At 38.1% G+C, this 19,721-nt stretch overlaps 2 protein-coding genes across 5 annotated transcripts in view; both read right to left on the reverse strand.

Moving 5' to 3' along the window:
• Nucleotides 1-1,130: 1,130 nt before the first annotated feature.
• LOC135198656 (probable methyltransferase-like protein 24) lies at nt 1,131-13,254 on the reverse strand. Of its 3 annotated transcripts, none has more exons than XM_064226446.1 (8): nt 12,904-13,254; nt 6,697-6,848; nt 4,812-4,882; nt 4,554-4,660; nt 3,667-3,810; nt 2,779-2,913; nt 1,538-1,715; nt 1,131-1,406 (listed from the first exon to the last, which is right to left on the reverse strand). In XM_064226446.1, the coding sequence occupies exons 2-8, from the start codon at nt 6,774-6,776 to the stop codon at nt 1,243-1,245; spliced, it is 879 nt and encodes a 292-aa protein (XP_064082516.1). In that variant the 5' UTR covers nt 6,777-6,848; nt 12,904-13,254; the 3' UTR covers nt 1,131-1,242. The 3 variants fall into 3 exon arrangements, with proteins under 3 accessions (XP_064082516.1, XP_064082514.1, XP_064082515.1); XM_064226444.1 differs by lacking the exon at nt 12,904-13,254 and adding an exon at nt 11,449-11,580; XM_064226445.1 differs by lacking the exons at nt 4,812-4,882; nt 12,904-13,254 and adding an exon at nt 11,449-11,582.
• Nucleotides 13,255-15,646: 2,392 nt separating this feature from the next.
• Nucleotides 15,647-19,721, reverse strand: part of LOC135198657 (chondroitinase-AC-like) — a 36,698-nt gene continuing 32,623 nt past the window's right edge. The window contains exons 10-14 of one of the 2 annotated variants that reach the window (XM_064226448.1): nt 18,726-18,854; nt 17,725-17,958; nt 17,380-17,576; nt 17,017-17,179; nt 15,647-16,487 (exon numbers count right to left, since the gene is read on the reverse strand). In XM_064226448.1, coding sequence (XP_064082518.1) covers nt 16,191-16,487; nt 17,017-17,179; nt 17,380-17,576; nt 17,725-17,958; nt 18,726-18,854 — 1,020 coding nt within the window. In that variant the 3' untranslated portion in view covers nt 15,647-16,190. The remainder of the gene's footprint in view (nt 16,488-17,016; nt 17,180-17,379; nt 17,577-17,724; nt 17,959-18,725; nt 18,855-19,721) is intronic. The other variant, XM_064226447.1, reaches the window with a different exon arrangement.

Here is a 19,721-nt window from a genome sequence, read left to right on the forward strand (position 1 = left end):
AGTAGCTATTGCCAGTGTAGAATAACATCAGCAATTTGAAGGGTGAACCTCTCTTGGATACTATTACTTTTTTATTCTTTCGTTCAATCTATTCTTCCCGTTTGTCATTGTATTCCTTTCCACTTGCTTTTGTAATTAGGACAATTGGCGTTTTTTATTTTGAAAGTGATCGTTTGTCTCGTATTTTTAAAAATATTTATTCGCTCTTGCCTCGTTCTCCCGATCTCTTATTCTCATTTAAGGGGATTATGACCCCTTCCTTCTCACACACAGAATTGAGAGAGAGAGAGATTTAAATGGAAACGTTCGCTACCAATCAATTTTTTTTTTTTTAGTTGATGAATGGGAGACTGACGCCTCTATGCTAACTGATTGATTGGTAAGGAGGCTGTAGGCTTCAGGGACGATGCATTTGTGTTAAAAAAAAAGAAAAAAGAAACTACAGAGAGCAGAACACACACACAAACATATGCAATATAAATATTGTGCTGGCTTTCTCTGTACGTCAGCACTTTTTCTCTCAGCTTTCTGATCTTAAAAACCACAGAGGCTAGAGGGCTGCAAATTAGTATGTTGATCATCCGCCCTCCAATCATCAAACACACCATATTGCAGCCCTCTAGCCTCAGTAGGTTTGATTTTATTAAAGGTCAAATTTACCCATGGCTCATGCGTCTGACTACAACGGCCGGCTGAGAGTTGCACGGGCCGCGGCTTATACAGCATTAATATATACCGAGAAAGATAGATCTCTTTTCGGTTTATTTTTTATTTATTTATTTATTTTACGGCCACAGGAAGGAAGGAAGGAAGTTTGGGACGGGTGTGTGCGTGAGCTTCCTACCCACAAGGTACACCAAGAACGTCGTCGACCTTGCCTTTGTCAGGTGCAGGAGGGAAACACCTGAGGTGGCGACATTTTACAACTTCGTTCCTCCAAATATTCCAATTAAATCTGACTCTTCTGACGTCGATAGCGACGGCAAAGACGTTCCTGAACTTCAAAGTGACCTTTTTTTCTCTCTCTTTTCATTCCTTTTATATAAAACTGAAACGCTAGCTGCAACTAGCGACGTCTACTATATAAATTACTTACTAGGGCTCGCGCAGAAACCCGACTGAACTACAACTCAAGTCTAAATATTTATTATTCTCTTGGCTACATATATCACAATATCCTCCTCTTCTTCCTCCTCCGTGGGTGGAGACATCCTCCCCTGACGCCCAAGCGGGACCTGGTGTCTAAATCCGGCCCCACACCACTTCCGTCCAGGGGTTGTTTTTGTGGGCGTGGAGGATCTTGAAGCCGTAGCACCTGAGCTCGTGGAAATATTGCCAGAAGAGCTGGAAGGTGCTGGTAGGGCCCATGTCGTTCCTCTTGCCCAATTTTTCGCCCAGCCCTTCCCCTGGGGCGGTCACGAAGGTCGGGTACCGGGGGAAGAAGGAGAGAATGAGAGACAGGTCATCAGCTGTTTAACTTGCACATAGACGGAGAGAGAGAGAGAGAGAGAGAGAGAGTCCAAACAATTTTCCTCACCGAAGTATCCGTGATGCAGCTCCATTCCAATCTGCCTGACGTTCTTGAGCAGATGGGGCGTGTTCCTGAAGACGTCCTGGAAGAAGTCCAGCTCGGAAAGCTCGATGTCCATCTTCAGGTAGTCGATGGTCGTGTTGGTGAGTCCCAGGCGATCGAGGATGTGCTCGTAAGTGTCCACCTGTGCGATGAGGACATCAACCGAAAAAAAAAAATCACTCGTTAGCAACTCCTAAAACTTGAATTATTTTTGGAAAAAAAGAGGAAATAAATGGAGGCGGTACAGTTATAGAAACGAGTACGAGTATATCATCTGTTACTGCCACTGACATCCGTGATTGCTGTTGTGTATTTTTAATTCAGCTGAGATTTTAATGCCACAAATGACATGTTTTCAAAATAACATGTTTTAAAAAAAAACTACATTATTTCTTATCTACAAAACACCTGATGGCCAATGTTTCTGTGACTGAATTGATATGCGCACATTGTCCAAAGTGGAGTCGTTCAAAAATAAACTAGAAATATATATAACACAGATGTTACAGTTCCATTGTCATTACTCCAAGTGTCGGTACATTCTGCAACGTGGATTTTTTTAGCCTTGCGGGTAAAAAGGCAGACTTATTCTTAAGGGTAAAAAGTCAGCATTTTCAGTGACATAAAGAAGACATATTCTTAAGAGTAAAAAGGCAGACTTATTCTTAAGGGTAAAATCTCAGGCTTATTCTTAAGGGTAAAAAGTCAGCCATATTTTTAAGGATGAAAAGTCGAGCATTCATGAGGGGAAAGAATAAGACATTTTTAAGGGTAAAAAGTCAGACTTTTTAAGGGCAAAAAGTCAGACATATTTCCAAGAGCAAAAACTCAAGGCATATTTTTGAGGGGAAAAAATCAAACATATTTTCATGGGCAAAAAGTCACATTAGTCAAACAAACATTTTTAATGGAAAAAAATCAAGACGTATTTTTATAGGTAAACAGTCAGACATTAGTTAAACATTTTTGAAGGAAAAAATCAGACATATCTTTATAGCCAAAAAGTCAGACATTAGTCAAACATTTTTGAGGGGGAAAAATCAGACAGTCAAATATTTTTGAGACGGAAATCAGACATATTTTTATGGGTAAAAAGTCAGACATATATCAAGTCTAGTCAAGAGTTGAAAAAGAAAAAAAATTTTTTTTGAGGGGACAAAATCAAGACAATATTCTTCAGGGCCAAAAGTCAGACGTGACCTTACCTCGAAGTAATCAAATTTTTGACCCATTCCAATTTTCCTTCTCCCCTGCATGTTCCCGATTCCAAGTTTGAAGAACTGGACGTTTTCGGACCTCTGGTGGTCCTCTTGGGCCATGGTAGGGTCGAACGAATAAACCTGTGTCAGGGAGATGAAGCTTCATTATTATTATCATTTTAAGGAGAATACGTTCCTGTGAACAAAAAATTAATTATACGTACTTTTATTATTATCATTATATTAGTCTTAACAGGGAAAGGTTGATTACTTTTATTAATATCATTATCATTTCATTTTTTGGCCTATCACAGTCATCCTATTGGACTGTGTGGTGGTTTTTATAGTGTGGGGTTCCTGAGGGTTGCATCCTGCCTCCTTGGGGGTCTCCATCACTTTTCCCTCTGTTATATTATAATTATTATTATTAAAAAATTCTCATAGTAGCACGAGTCTTCAAATGGAGAAACAAATCCACAGTTATGTAAATGTACATATATCTAAACCTAAAACGCAAAGGATAGCTTTCGGGAAACTGTTCGGTTCCCCTTATCAATCTTATCAATTGATAAGGGGAACCGAACAGATACCCGAAAGCTATCCTTAAAGTTTTAAAGTTAAATATATGTACATTTACATAACAGTGGATTTGTTTCTCCATTGTTATTATTATTATTATTAGTAGTAGTAGTATTATACGTTTCCAAGAACCAAAAGCCTAGTGGCCATCACTCTTCATATCTCCATTTCCCAAAACTGAGGTATTTGTCTGTACACAGGAGATGGACCCAGAGCAAAACAATGGAAATATCACTCGACAAATTCAAAAGGCACCTGCAAACTTCGAGTACAACAAACCCACCGACCCCAGTCTTCGGGGCTCTCTCTCCCCACCTTGCATCCCAGCCTCGCGAAGGCATCGTCGAAGGACCACTCGTTGTTGATCCCGAAGGAGAGGATGTGGCAGTCCCCAGGGACGAGGTTGAACTCGACGTCCATGCAGACAGCCTTACGCCCGTCGCCGCTCCCGAACCACCTCTGGAAAGGAGGAGGGCTTGGAAGCTCAGTAGGTTCGCGTCTTTGTACGTGGGGACAGAAATTCTCTCTCTGGCTTAGAAACACGACGATTGCGAGGACAACTAATAGAAACGTTTAAAATACTGAAAGGCATAACAAAAGCAGACAGTAACCTATTTACATTAAACGAAAACCAGACAAGAAATAATGGATAGAAACTAGAACTGAAGAGACACAACGCATCCCATTGTGGGAACTTCTTTACATACAAGATATGTGACACGTGGAATAAACTGCCATTAAGAAAATTAGATTATCATATAAATAGATACAAATGTCTGTCAATTATCAAAACACAGGAAGAGAGTTCCGACCAGTCGTGGTACGACTGAATTGATTGATGTATGGCTATTATGAAACTGGCGTCACAACGCTGGGTTACTGATGTCGACGTCCTGGGATGCATACCTGTCAGACAAAAACACTGAAATGGCGGGAATATGTTAGACATATCAAAATGTTCTTTAATATCTAATTCGCTTTACCTCAGAATTAGTATATTTTCATATATGTTAACTGAAGGGGAATCCTTAATTGATAGTCATTTCGTCGGCTACGGGCGCGAACCTAGAACCCCTCAGACATCAGGACATACAGTGAAGCGCCTATAACCCCTCAGTTAACATATATGAAAATATATTAATTCTGAGGTAGAGCGAATTAGATATGAATGGACATTTGTAGCTTAATGCGTCATTTCTTACTAGGTTTACACACTGGTATTCCTTTTGCGCAAAATAGGAGTAGAACTGTCTCCCACTGACGAGGCTGGGAATCCTGCATCTGGGACGACAGTCCAGGTTATCAGCATCTGCAAAGGGAGGAGAGAGATTAAAATAATGACGTCACTGTCACTCTGTTCATTGTTCCTCATTATATATGTCATCGTCACACTCAGACGCGGTACAAAATAACGCCGGGGTGGAACAAAACTTTTTGAGTCACACTCGGACTGAACTCACCAACTTTTTGAACGAGCCTTTCCTGACGAAGGCTCTCTCCCGGCCGCCGCAGTTTGAGGGGTGGTGTTGATCTGGTCGAAAGAAATATGTGTATATATAGACATATATATATATATATATATATATATATATATATATAATATATATATATATATATAATCTTTATAATTAGCATCGATACACAGTTTCTAGAGGAGTCTTTGGCTCACTCTCAGTCAGCGTAGTATATTTACGCAAGACTTCGCTGAGTTATGATGTCTTCATGAATATCAAGTTAAAATCCTGAATGAATTTAATCTCCATTCCTAATCCTGAAAGAATTTAATCTCCATTCCTAATCCTGAAAGAATTTAATCTCCATTCCTAATCCTGAGAGAATTTAATCTCCATTCCTAATCCTGAAAGAATTTAATCTCCATTCCTAATCTTGAAAGAATTTAATCTCCAATTATCCTTAATCCTGAAGAATTTAAAATCCTCCATTCCCTATCCTGAGAAGAATTTAATCTCCATTCCTACTCCTGAAAGAATTTAATCTCCTTTCCTAATTCCTTGAAAGAAATTTAATCCTCCATTCCTATCCTAAGAGAAACTTTAATCTCCATTCCTAATCCTAGAAAAGAAGAATTTATCTCCTTCCTAATTCCTGAAAGTAAAAAAATTTTTTTTTTTTTTTTTTTTTTTTTTTTTTTTTTTTTTTTTTGTTTTTAAAAATATAACCCCCCCTTTCCACCATTCCTAATCCTGAAAGAATTTAATCTCCATTCCTAATCCTGAGAGAATTTAATCTCCATTCCTAATCCTGAAAGAATTTAATCTCCATTCCTAATCCTGAAAGAATTTAATCTCCATTCCTAATCCTGAGAGAATTTAATCTCCAATTCCTTAATCCGAAAGAATTAATCCTCCAATTCCTATCTGAAAGAGAAATTTAATTTCCATTCCTTAATCCTGAAGAGAATTAATCCTCCATTCCTAATCCTGAAAGAATTTAATAATCTCCATTCCTAATCCTTGAAGAATTTAATCTCCATTCCTAATCCTGAAAGAATTTAATCTCCATTCCTAATCCTGAAGGGAATTTAATCTTCCAGTCCTTACCTAATCCTGAAGGAATTTAATAACCATTCCTAATCATGAATAAAAGTAATCTCCATTCCTAATCATGGATGAATTTAATCACCATTTCTATTCCTGGTTGAGTAGCTATTCCCCGCATGTGTAGTTCATGTCAGATTACAGTAAATAGACAAACACACACAATACATATATACATATCTATAATATATATATATATATATATATATATATATATATATATATATATATATCATTTATCAGATTGAATATACGTTTACCCGCCCCCCCCCCCCCCATGCCCACCCGGTAACAAAGGACAAATGAGATAATCGATCGATGAATATTAATCCTACTGGACGTCTGTGATCTCGAGTATCAGCCAGTGCAAAGTGACAAGTTAATTAGCCTATATATATGGTAAAAAACGACTAATTAATAGTTAAATTTATCAATAGGTTGAATAATGAATTTGGCAAATGGCTAAATGCTAAATTGGTGAAACGGCTGAAATAATAAATTTGTCAAAAGGTGAAAATATTAAATAAATTTGTCAACAGGTTAGAATATTTATTAAATTTGTAAAAAGTTTAAAAGTTTACCACACATTTCCTATCCGAATGTGACAATGTCGTCTACTTTCTCAAGAGAGATGCATACCGGGTACCCACTAGGCCTACAAATTCCACGACTCAAATATCATCTCGTACTTATGTATACGTAGCATTCAAAACTCCGATTCAGTTGAGATAAAATGAGTTTTACCCCAAAAATAAAAACGTAATAACACATCTTGAAGATAACTTACATGAGCACCAGTGTAGCCAACACGAGTGAGAGGAACATGGCTCCTCCCGCCATCTTGGACAGTTTGTTTTGGTGGGCCATCGTGGGGGGGGCGAATTCTGGGGGTAGGTGACTGTCGAATCTCGCCTTCCTGATTGTCGTATCTCTCCCTCTCTGTTGGGATAGGTTGAATAGTTTAAAAAATAAGAAATTGAATTTAGTCACAACAATAAGCTAGAATAAGATTGAAATGGGTTAAAATATGTTTAAAAGATTTTAAATGGGTTAAAATAGGTTTAAATGATTTAAATGGAGTTAAAATAGATGTAAAAGGAGATGTAAATGGGGCCAAATATGTTTTAAATAACATTTAAATGAGTCAAACCTGATATGAAATAGATTAATTGTCACAGCAGGTTTCAAAAAGTTTAGATTTATCAAAATTAGTTTAGTATGAGATTTAAATATGTTAGAACACGTTTTAGTTAGACTCAAGTGCCAAAATAATTTTATAAGGATATTTAAATGGTTCAAAACAGTTTCAATTAGATTTAAATGTCCAATTAAATTTAGAATGGGATTTAAATATCTTAAAACATATTTTTAATTAGATTTAAATGTTAAAATAAGTTAACAATATTTAAATATGTCAAAACAGATTTTTAATCTAATCTAAATGTCCAAATAAGTTTAAAACGAGATTTAAATGGTTCAAAACAGTTTCATTTAGATTTAAGTGTCCAAATAAGTTCAAAATTAGATTTAAATTACATGTTAAAAACTTGTTTTCAATTAGATTTAAATGTCAAAATAGGTATAAGATTATATCTAAAATGGTAAAAGCAGTCTTCGAATTAGATTTAGTTATTTAGCTTCATTTACTTAGTAGTTCACTTTCTGAAAAAATTATTCAATAATCTTTGAGAAATTTATTATTTAACCTTTTGACAAGTCTATCATTTAAATCTTTTGACAAATTTACTTAACATTTTAACCTTTTGATAAATTTACTTAATATTTTAACCTGTTGACAAATTTACTTAATATTTTCACATTTTGACAAATTTATTATTTAGCCGTTCCACCAATTTAGCATTTAACCCTTTGCCAAATTCATTATTCAACCTACTGACAAATTTACCTATTTTTTAGTTGTGTTTTAATATTTTGGCAAATTAACTTGTCACCTTCTCACAAATTTAATATCACAGCCTTTTGACAAATTTATTTATTCAACCCTTTGACATTTTATTTATTATTTAACATTTTAACAGATAATTTGAATTATTTTCTTCAACCTTTTGACGAATCTGTTTAATATTTAACCTTTTGACAAAGCTGTTTATTAGTCAACATTTTGACAAATTTACTCAAGTTAACCTTTCGACCAACACATTTATCATTTTAGCCTCTTGACAAAATTATCCATTTTTCAACCTTTCGACAAATTCTTCTTGAAAAATCTATTGGGCTGATTGGTATGCGGACCAGCCACCCTCCAACCATCAAACATCCCAAATTGCAGCACTCTAGCCTCACTAGTTTTGATTTTATTTAAGGTCAAAGTTAGCCTAAATCGTGCTTCTGGCAAGGATATAGGACGTGCCACCACCGGGTAGTGGTTAAAGTCTCATGGGCCGCGGCTCGTACAGCATTATACCTTAAGATAGATCCATTTCGCAGTTCTTTACTAACTTATTTATTTATTTACTTATTTATTCATTTATGTACTTATTCATTTATTTATTTGTTCATTCACATCTTTATTTACTTATTTATTCATTTACTTATTCATTTATTTATTTATTTATTCATCTCTTTACTCATTTATTTATTTATTTATTCATTCATATATTTACTTATTTATTTATTTAATCATTTATTTACTTATTCATTTACATATTTATTTATTCATTTACTTATTTATTTATTTGGACATCACAATCTGCAAGCAAATATCTCTCTCTCCCCCAAGCAGCTGCCATCTGCCTGCCTTCAATCTCCCCCCCAAAATGGAAGCGCGTCCCAAGTTGTTTGTTCAGCTACGACGAATTCAAAAAAAAAAAAAAAAAAAAAGAAGAGATAGAGAGAAAAAAAAGACACGTTCCATGCACACCCTCACGCAGGATGGAGTAGTCAAGTATTCGAAGAGACCAGGACCACGATTCTAGTCGCCCCCCCGGCCCCCCCACAAAAAAAAAAAAAAAAAAAAAAAACGGGTGGCCAACGCGATCTATCCATCGACGTATACTACCGTTATTGAAGTACTCAGACAACAACCGCTGCTTTAGCTACGCAGCCAGCGTTGCCAGATCGTGATTACCAGATATCTAAACCGTTTCTTTACAAAATACTTTTAAAAATGAAATATTTCAATATATAAATGCACAGGATTCCAGATGCCTACTAAATTGTTTCTTTACGCAATACTTTTAAAAATGAAATATTTTAGTATATAAATCTACCGGATTTAGTTTTGTTAAAAGCGTCTATGAGCAATACTAAGTCCTGTAGATTTATGTTTTGAAGATATTATTTTTACAAGTATTTTGTAGATATCTAAACCGTTTCTTTACAAAATACTTTTAAAACTAAAATATTTTAAAGCACAATTCTACAGGATTCAGTTTCGTTCATAGACGATATGAACATTACTAAATCCTGTAGAATTATATATTAAAAGATTTTATTTTTATATAAGTAAGTATTCTGTAGAGAAACAGTTTAGGTATCTGGTCACCACGATCTGGCAACGTTGACCGCACATAACATGGACGAATTAGGATTAATGAACGTTTATATTTTAAACGATTTGAATAATACAAGGGTATTTCACGAGTAGGCATGTGTAGTAACAATGCGTGATCAGACCTCCAGCTTACTCGGGGAGCGTGCTAAAATCTACGGTCAAATAGAGGCTAAATTTAATTAGAAATCCTTTTTATGTACTGTTTAACATACGCATTATTTACTGTTTGACGCTTTCATTCTAATGAATAAATCATAAATATCCTGTTCTGAAATTCCTATATCTCTAACCCAAAGGGAAACGCCTTTTATCAGACCTTTTTAAGGATCTTTCATAGACCTTTCCTACCCCCAACAAGAACAACAGCAGCAGCAAGAACAAGAAGTAGTAGTCCAACACCAAAGTAGTTAGTAGGCTTACTCCCCGATTAAGCAAAATTTATGGGCGTATACATGCAATTTATAGTAATCACCGTGGACTTATAAATCAGTAAAATCACAGTATAGTTACTTTGGTCACATAATACACACGAAGTTTCCCTCAAGACAACAAAGTATGTGAGTACGTTTAAAATAATAAGAGAGAGAAAAATAATTATGATTCATTTCTTGTCACTGGAGTGAAACAGTAACTGATTTAATTTTTAGTATATTTTTTTTTTTTATTTTTTTTTTTTGGTAATACAAAAAAAAAAAAAAAAAAAAAAAATCTTCAGTCTTAAGAGACAATTAACCAAATACATTCTTCAATCTCCGGAGACAATTCTCTTCTAAAATGTTATCAGGCTAACTTGTAAAATATTTAAGGTTTGTAACTGATCACTTTAACATCCTAAGATATATATATATATATATATATATATATATATATATATATATATATATATATATATATATATATATTACCACAAAGCGGCAAAATTCTTCACTAGAATATTGAATAGTACTACTCCTTCAGTCTCAGGAGACAATTCTCTTCTGAAATGCTATCAGGCTAACTAATAACTTATCTAAGGTTTGTAAGTGATCACTTTAACATACTAAGTTATTATTTGTTTCATTACAAAGCGCCAAAATTCTTTACAAGAATACTGAATAGTACAAATATCTATTGTGGTTAGACGTCATAATTCGCGGTCTTCTTCAGTTCTGCGAGAAAACGAAGTATGTTCACATCCCAAAATAATATGCAAATAGCAGGGCATTCTGTCATAAAACACGACACAAACCAATATTCGTATACAGACATATTCTAGGAATGTTCAAGATTGCATACGAGTCATACTAGTAAAATAATAACTATATACATCACAACTAATAATAACAGTAATGTAGCAGCTGCGTTATTCGTGCCGTTCAAGAAATCGTGGAAATTGCACGGGTAATAACGTGCAATCCGTGGCTGGAGCCGATACTCACCGAACCACGAAGAGCCAAAATTGCCTGCTACGCGTCTAAAGCGAAATGTCAACCGCCCTCGTGTTAAAGACTTTTCGAATTTCCGTAGGTTTCTGTAACCTTTTTAAGATCATTTACACATTCGCAAGTGAGCCCTGAAAGAGAGAGAGAGAGCGCGCTCTGAAACGCGGTAAATATAACATGATACATCTGGCACCACTGTCTAATGCAGCAGCGGTGTTGGGCGTTCATAAGCTTCTAAAGTTCGGTCTAGCTAAGACTAGCTTCGCGGAACGAGCGACACTTACGATCTTAAAGGTCTTCCTCTCTGCCTTCCTTCATTACGATGTTCCACGATCCTAAAGATCTCTCCGCCTTCTTTACGATATTCCACGATCACAAAGGTCTCCTCTTTTTCTTTAAGATATCTTACGATTCCTTTTTCATTCCTGTATTAAGGGTCTTACAAAAGGCTTCAATATAGTTGATATTTTAAGGCGTAAAACACAGTTTCGAATGAGTAACTGTTGAATTTCAAGAGTGCTACTGTGAATGTTTTCGTATCAAAAGTATTTTTTGGTCTAATTTCTCGTCCGGGTTTAAGACACACAGAGGTTAAGTTTCATACCTTTTTGGTGGCGAACATTCCATCGTCCTTTGAAAAAGGGAGAGAGAGATAGAGAGAGAAAAAAATACGCTCAGGACAGTTGCTCGCTCCAGGCTACGCAGTCCGTAAGTGTTTTGCGGCTTAGTGCGAGTAATAGCGCGTCAGATGTTCCAACATTTTATTTATTTTTTTATTTTGAGGGTTGCGCATGACCTGTTCCCGAAAAGCCCTAACTCCCCAACTGCGCTGCCTGCCATCGGCAGTGAGCAACGCCAGATAACGCACCAAATCAGTCAATTAACAGAGCTTGAATGCGATTATGTCATTTGGCTCAAGTATGGAGGGAGTCACAGTTACTTGCCTCCGTTAGTACTATAAGCAGGGCGTTTACGGAACTCTGCCATAGAATGACTTGCCTCTATCCAACTAACCTCTCTCTCTCTCTCTCTCTCTCTCTCTCTCTCTCTGTTATTTCCCGTTACGTCGGGCAGCATCTAGCCATACACAACCGGTCATGGTCGTTATCGGGAAAAGTTCAAAAACCCGCCAAACGAAAAATCATCTTGAGAGACGCGTGACTTAAAAGATGACGGTATTAAGACGATCAACGGTTGATTTCATGCTCCGTCATTCCGGTACTAACGAGGAAGAATAATAATAATAATAATAAAAAAAACAGCTGTACGTCACGTCATTATAGCTACTAAATAACGAAAGGACCGTTACGATTTCGGCGGGAAACCAGAGTATCTCGCGATGTGATTTCACACCGGAAAATTGGTGTGATAATGGAGGAGGTGCGTTGCTTTCTTCTTCTTTTCTTTTTTTCGCGGTTTGATCGGAAGGTGCAGTTGTTCGTGACCGGCGGCTGATCGGAGGCGTTCCGGAAACTGGTTACGACAGTTAATTATGCCCTTTGGGAAACCAGTTAAACGTTTAAAACGGGAAAAAAAAATAATTAAATACTCGTTACTGACGATAACATTCAGGTATCAACGGCAATTATACGTCAATGAGCGTTGAGGAACAGTTAAGTGTTAACATATTAATAACAATAATAATAAACTGGGAAATAAACGACTATAATACCTCAAGAGATTCCGGATCTGATCATTATTCAACTTTAGGACCCCAAAATAAGAAAAAAATAACGTCAAAATAATTCGTTTAAAAGCACAACCCTAGGCCTATGTCAGCCAAACCCAAGTAGAACTAAGACAGAACTCTGGAGGAAAGTACAAAAGGAAGAGAAGAATATCGGAGCCTATGTGGAAAAAATGTTGGTCGATTACGATATTATCTTCATTAGACCATTACTTAAAGTGCTATATAACTTTCAGAAGTATTGTACACCATGCAAACATGCGAAGTTGCTTACGTAGAGGACAAAAATAATGTCGCAGAGCGTCAACTTCCTTCTGCAGGTCTAGATTTTTTTTTTTTTTTTTTTTACTTTAAAAACTTGGTGATAAAAACCTCGAGAGTGAAGACGCTGTCCTGAAGGTGGGGCTTCCTTTTCCTCCTGGTTAGACCTACTCGATCCGAAATGCGGAAGGGGCCTGGGGGGGAGGGGGTTGTGAGATCCTCCAAGGTGTGATGTGGGAATGAAACCTCGACTTGAAACTGTTCTTCGGCCAACAATGCTACTCTCTTGCAGGCCGTTTCTTTCCGCTCCTCTCAGAACCACGGCGCCTGAACTACTAGCACGGCCCTCTCTCTCTCTCCAGCAAAGAGGAGGAGACACTTGCAACGCGGGAAAGGAGACGAGACGTCAAGGGCGGGGTGTGGGAGGCAAAGGAGTAGAGATTAATGGTTCTTCTGATAACAGATGTAATGGATTCATGTTGTGAATCGTGATTTTTATTGGAATGTTTTTTTGTATGGCGTTTTTACGTTGCACTGAACCTGCGTGTTACTCAGCAACGGGACCAACGGCTTTACGTGACTTCCGAACCCCGTCGAGAGTGAACTTTTATCACCAGAAATACATATTTCTCACTCCTCAATGGAATGCCCGAGAATCGAACTCGCGACCACCGAGGTGGGACGCCAACACCATAACAACCACGCTGTTTTTTTTTATTGTTTATTGGAATGGAATGGAATGTGGATCTTTTTTTGGTAGCTTGGGGCCGACGAAGTGACACTACATTCCGGAACCTTTAGTAATGCCTACAGTGCACCCCATGGAGTGCACTGACGGCAGTACCCGTCTACGGGGATTGCTCATGTGGCGTTTATCAATATAGTATTTTCAGTTTTCGGGTGGGTAATGATCACTGCTCTTATAGAGGCCGAGCCTTTTTTGTACAGCCTGTAGCTCTTACATGAGAGCCTGTAGCTCCTTGAACAGAGCCTTTAGCTTCTCAGACAGACATAGCTCTTACATTAGAGCCTGTAGCAACTGGAGAAGGGCCTGTAGTTCCATGGGTATAGCCTGTAGCTTCTGAGACAGAGTCATGGCTCTTACATTAGAGCCTGTATTCCATGTACAGACTTCATAGCTCTGTACACAGCCTTGCATAGAGGTAGCAGCTCTGAGTCAATTCAAAAAAATAAATAATCACTAAATGAGACATATTTTATTCTACCATTCTACAAAAATTGCAAAAAATGATATTTATGATGAAAAATTTTAAAAAAAGGAGATTCATAAAATGAAAAAGGTGATAAATAAGACAGAGAAGTGTTTGAAACCTTCATTATTGGAGGCGACAGAGGTTGCCCGCCATAAATGTTACAGGAGTATATGATTTAAACCAGAGGCTAAACGCTGGGAACCTACGAGGTCATTCAGGATGGAAACCCCCCAGTTGCACTACGAAAAAAATGTATAGATGGAAGGAAGACAATAATAGGTCCTGTGCTTCTGGCTGGTCTAGTCTTCCTGGTCTATAGGTGGTGGTATTACGTAATAGTAATAATAACAGTAACAAAAACAATAGCAATAAATTAACTGGTTTTCAACTCTGCACTTGCTGTGGTCATGCAAATACACTGTATGAGGACCAGAGACCAAAAAATTATAGGTAGGTGAAATGAGTATGTATATACAGTGTACGTATAGGTATGGGTGTATGTATTTGTATATATATATAGTAAATTCAAGTATGTAATAATCAAAATATAAAAAAGTAAGATGTGTAGAATCTAAGCTGGTTATGTATTGTTACATGACAATAATACTCTCATCGGATAAATTCTGAATGTAATTCTGTTAAAATGGTAAAATATTGTATATTTTCTCTAATAAAAGATACAAAAAAAGTGACCACAGAATTTCAGACTAAAAGACACTTCACTGACCACCATCAATAAGTTACGAGTTGGCAACGCCCGTCAACAGATGGCGGACAAATCTTGACTAGTGTACTAATTCAATATGTAAAATGCTTTTGGTTTGCCCATGAATATGAGAACGTTGTGGTCGTTTGTCTTCGGAGGAAGTAAATATAGTTTGTGTCTTAATGAGATGCAAAATGCTAAACTGCACGTCTCGAGAAAGTTGAGGAGAAATGTTATACAAACCAATTTGCGAGGCTAATTCACTTTATATTCATAGCCACCGACATCACAGTTTGATGAACCTGATTTTTTCTGGGATTATTGGAACTTCTTCAGGTGTCCAAGCGAAGGAAAAAAATACATAACTTACCCTATTATTATCCTCCATGCATATTAATACGTTTTTATTTATTTGTTAATTTATTATTTTTTTTAATAAGTGGTATTTCTTCTTTCTGTATTTCCCCTTACGTCCTCTTACTTCTTCCTAGTGAACACCTTCATATTCTCTGGAAGCTTGAATTTCAAGTCAGTGGCCCCTTTGGTGGGCTTGTTCCACATGAATAGGTTTCATCTTCTGAATAATAATAATAATAGTAATAATAATAACAACAGAGATTGACTTAATGCGGTACTTTCGACGATCCATAAGTAAAAACATCAGTGCCATATCTGACTTTATTACTCAATTAACAAGTACCTTTCGAGTGAATTATACAACAAAGAGAACTCTCCTAGATAAGTGACCCCCAAGGGCCGGTTTGTATCCACCTTTGATGCGTGTTTAGTACCACAAGCCCGTTAAGAATGACCGTGAACACACACACAAAAGAATGTAAATACCATAAAGATTATAACCAACCCCCCCCCCCCCCCCAAAAGAAAACCTAGATAACGACCCCTTGGGGTTACTGTCTAGGAAAATCCCCCCCACCCAAAAAAAAAAACAGTAAAATTCTCAGAGTTTCCTTAAACAAAGGCATCTCTGACCCTGACTCCTCTTACTTATACGAAGTAACCTTAAAGTAAAGTCTAACGGAATATTTAAAACTTCTTGGAAGAAGGGTCTCTAGACTAACAGAAGGTCATTTGAGCACTAAAGTGTATCTTTCAATGAGCACTTATGTGTACCTTTCAATGTGCACTTAAGTGTACCTTTCATTGTGCACTTAAGTGTACCTCTCATTGTGCACTTAAGTGTACCTCTCAATATGCACTTAAGTCTATCTTTCAACGAGCACTTAAGTGTACCTTTCAATGAGCACTAAGTGTACCTCTCAATGTGCACTTAAGTGTACCTTTCAATGAGCACTTAAGTGTACCCTTCAACGAGTACTGAAGTGTACCTTTCGATGAGCACTTAAGTAAGTGTACCTTTCAAATCACCACTAGTAACCCTTCTCTTATCACATCAAGTTCACCGATGCATATATTTTTTTTTTCAAATATATAACGATTTTTGTTTGCTTTTTATTTATTCACACAGTGATAACCGTCGTCACACTGGAGCCCCGGACGCGATCCAGGGGCAGCCCCACCACCCGATCCACTCGGCGCCCTTCGAAGCGGACGGAGACGCCCACCTGGTCGAAGACCTGCTGTGGATCGGACACCGAGAGCTTGATCTTGGCCTCGCCTGATTTCCCACGGGGAGCCGTCTCGATGGCGGCCAGGACCAGGCATGGCGTGTCCACCTCGATCTCCAAAGGGCCCTCTCCCCCGCAGGAGTCTACTACTGCCGTCTCGCCGCTCCTGGTCAGCGACGCGCCCACCGTCTGCAATGGAGAAAACAATGGAGTTTCAGTCTTGTTGTTTTTTTCTTAGAGCAGCTTGTTTGCCTGGTGTTGCTCTAGGAGTGGGTATAAAGTTAATAGTACTGCTTTAGGCACGAATGCCCCCAGTTCATGCCAGGCCACTGAATTCGTCACGCCCTCAAGGACGTGAAGGCCTAAGGCTCCACCGAGCACCATCTCTCATGGTGGGCATGCAACTTGACCGCCTGGGCAAAATAGTTTAACTTATTCATGTCTCCTTCCAAACGGCCATCACACCACTGAGCAGTCATTTTGTCATGATCTGGAGGTCTCTGTCATCTTATTCATCATCATCATGGTAATACAAGTTCAGTAAGTGCTACTTTGTCTTGCTATCTACACGTCACCTCCGAGGTGCTGTAGGAGACTGAAAAATAAGGACAGAACACTACCTGGTGAGTCTAGGAGTCTAGCCAAGAAGAAGAAGAAAGCAGGGAGAGACAAATGGCGCCCGAGAAGCGCACGCTACGAACGAGACGCTTAGACTCACTTTGGAAGGATGATGGCAGACAACATGGACGTTCTCGTCCTGCATGACGACCTGGACCGTCTGGTCGTCGAAGAAGCGTCTCGTCATCTCGACGCTGGTCGCCGGCAGGACGGCGTACGCCAAGGTGGCGTTGACCGGGGAGGGCGTGTGTGTTATCCAAGCCCTTCCATTAAAAAATAATAACAATAAATTAATTAATTAATAAACAAATAATCATATAAGTGTGGGATAATCTGCTAGGGGACGCCTGCCTCTTTTATAATAATAATAATAATAATAATAATAATAATAATAATAATAACAATAATAATAATAATAATAATACAATCTGTCAGCATTGACAAAGGTCTACTTCCAACTCACGTGAATACGTCCAACTTCTTCCGCCCGTGGGAACGTGTCTCCACCAACGAGTACATACGTTCGTCGCCATTCAAGAAGACGTAGCTGACATTCCGGTGGAAGATCCAAGAGGGCTGCTGGAAATTCGCCTGGCCATGGCGTAGTGTCAGCTCTCCCTGGTGCTTGGTGCTGACGGTGTACTCGCCCGCGAAGACGATCTGTCAGCGGAGGGAAATTTTTGTAAGTCTAATAAGACAATCTGTCAGCGGTGGGAAATTACTATACAAGTCTAATAAGACAATCTGCCAGCTTGGTGCTGACGTCCTACGATTAATAAAAATAATGATAATAAAATTAAAAAAAAACCTGTGTCAGCGTGGTGACGACGTCCTTGCGGGTCACATGATCAGGTTCGAGGGTGATGGCAGAGCCGACGACCACAATGACGTCATCGAAGAAGAACCAGGACTTGAGGGCGCGCAGGGGGACGTAGGGGCGGTTGTAGACCATGCTGGCCACGCCCACGACGCCGTCGGTGACGCCCCCGCTGAACTTGGCGTCGTTGAAGAACCTCCGGGAGTAGCGGGCGTTCAGGTCGTACTGCCGAGGGCGGGAATAGAAAACACGTCTAAAGAGCCGGTCCAAACTTTTCATAATTTCATCCTTTTGTTTTCAGTAATGTTATCATAAGTGTATCACCAATGAGGGGGGTGATAGAGTATTCAGCTTGGTGGAGAACAAATAAAGAGAGTTGATAAGTTTAAGTATTTGGGATCCTTTGTTAACACTGGAGGAAGTATGGAAGAAGTAAAACATTGGGTACAGGCAGGCTGGAACAACTGGAGAGTGGCCTCTGGAGTTCTTTGTGACATAAGAGTACTGCTGAGGTTAAAAGGAAAACTTCACAAGACGGCGGTAAGAACAGCAATGCTGTATGGTACAGAAACAGCAAGCATGAGAAAGACAGAGAAGGAGAAGATGGATGTGGCAGATTTGAGAATGCTTAAGTTGATGTCTGGGGTGACAAGAGAGGATAGGATCAGAAATGACTACATAAGGGGGTCGACTAAGGTGGTGGAAATGTCAAAGAAAGTGCAGGAGGGGAGGCTGAGTTGGTATGGACACCTGTTGATGAGAGATGAGGACCACGATGGGAGACATACGATGGGGATGGAGGTTCAAGGAAGAAGAAGAGGGAGACCAAGGAAGAGATGGAAGGACTGTGTGAGAGGAGACTTACATGAGAAGGGAATTGATGAGGCAGAAGCACAATAAAAATGGGAACCAGCTGGGAAGAAGATCACCTTTCTAGGACTAATAATAATAATAATAATAATAATAATAATAATAATAATAATAATACTTACCCCTGGAATGTGCGTTGTGTACTGGTTGGTGACGGATGGTACCCGGGCCCAGTCGTACACCTGGAAGACCTCGTTCCTTCGTGTCCCAAATTCTCCTCCGTCGATCAAGACTGTCATGAATCCATCAGCCTATGAGAGAGAGAGAGAGAGAGAGAGAGAGAGAGAGAGAGAGAGAGAGAGTCTTAATATTAAAACTCTGATTATCATTGTACTCGTGTATAGTGGTTTCATGACAACTATAAGTTTGATGCTATAGGGCCAGGTAGAAGGGCACAGACCGCATACCCAATTTCTCTTCTTAATATAACTAAAATAATATTTTCAAGATTTCATCTTGTGTATAAATTTTACTTATATATATATAATATATATATATATATATTATATATATATATATATATATGTGTGTGTATATATATATATATATAATATATATTATTATATATATAATAATAATAAAATAATAATAATAATAGGAGCCCATAAAAACACCAAAATATAGAGAGAATAGTACTATATTTAAGAGACTTCTGTCTCCCTCTTCAGGTAGATGAATGAGAAAAGTTTACAGAAAAGGTGGTATTTATACCAAGAGGTCCATCCAAATGCAAGCCAATTTAGGTAACCCCCGCTGATAATCTTCCTTTAATCTTCTTAAGCGTTGGTTGAATGAAAACCTTGTCTATTGTATCTGAAATCCATGCTCCTTTTGAGATGTTCATTACCTGCCTCTTTTATTAAGGTCGATTCCATCATTTGACTCTTGTACCGGCAATTGCTGCTATAAATTACATGTGACAAATTCCAGTTTATCCTATGGTTATGTTCATTTATATGGTTAAAAATAGCTGAGTTCTGTTGTCCATACCTAATTGACCATTTGTGTTGTATTAATCTCTGGGGAAATGATTTACCTGTAAATCCGATGTAAGATTGGTCACAGTCTTGGCATGGGATTTGGTAAACCCCAGTGTCCTTGGGAAATGTCTTTTGTTG

The sequence above is a fragment of the Macrobrachium nipponense genome, chromosome 22, assembly GCF_015104395.2.
Source record: "Macrobrachium nipponense isolate FS-2020 chromosome 22, ASM1510439v2, whole genome shotgun sequence".
Classification (NCBI taxonomy): Eukaryota; Metazoa; Arthropoda; class Malacostraca; order Decapoda; family Palaemonidae; genus Macrobrachium; species Macrobrachium nipponense.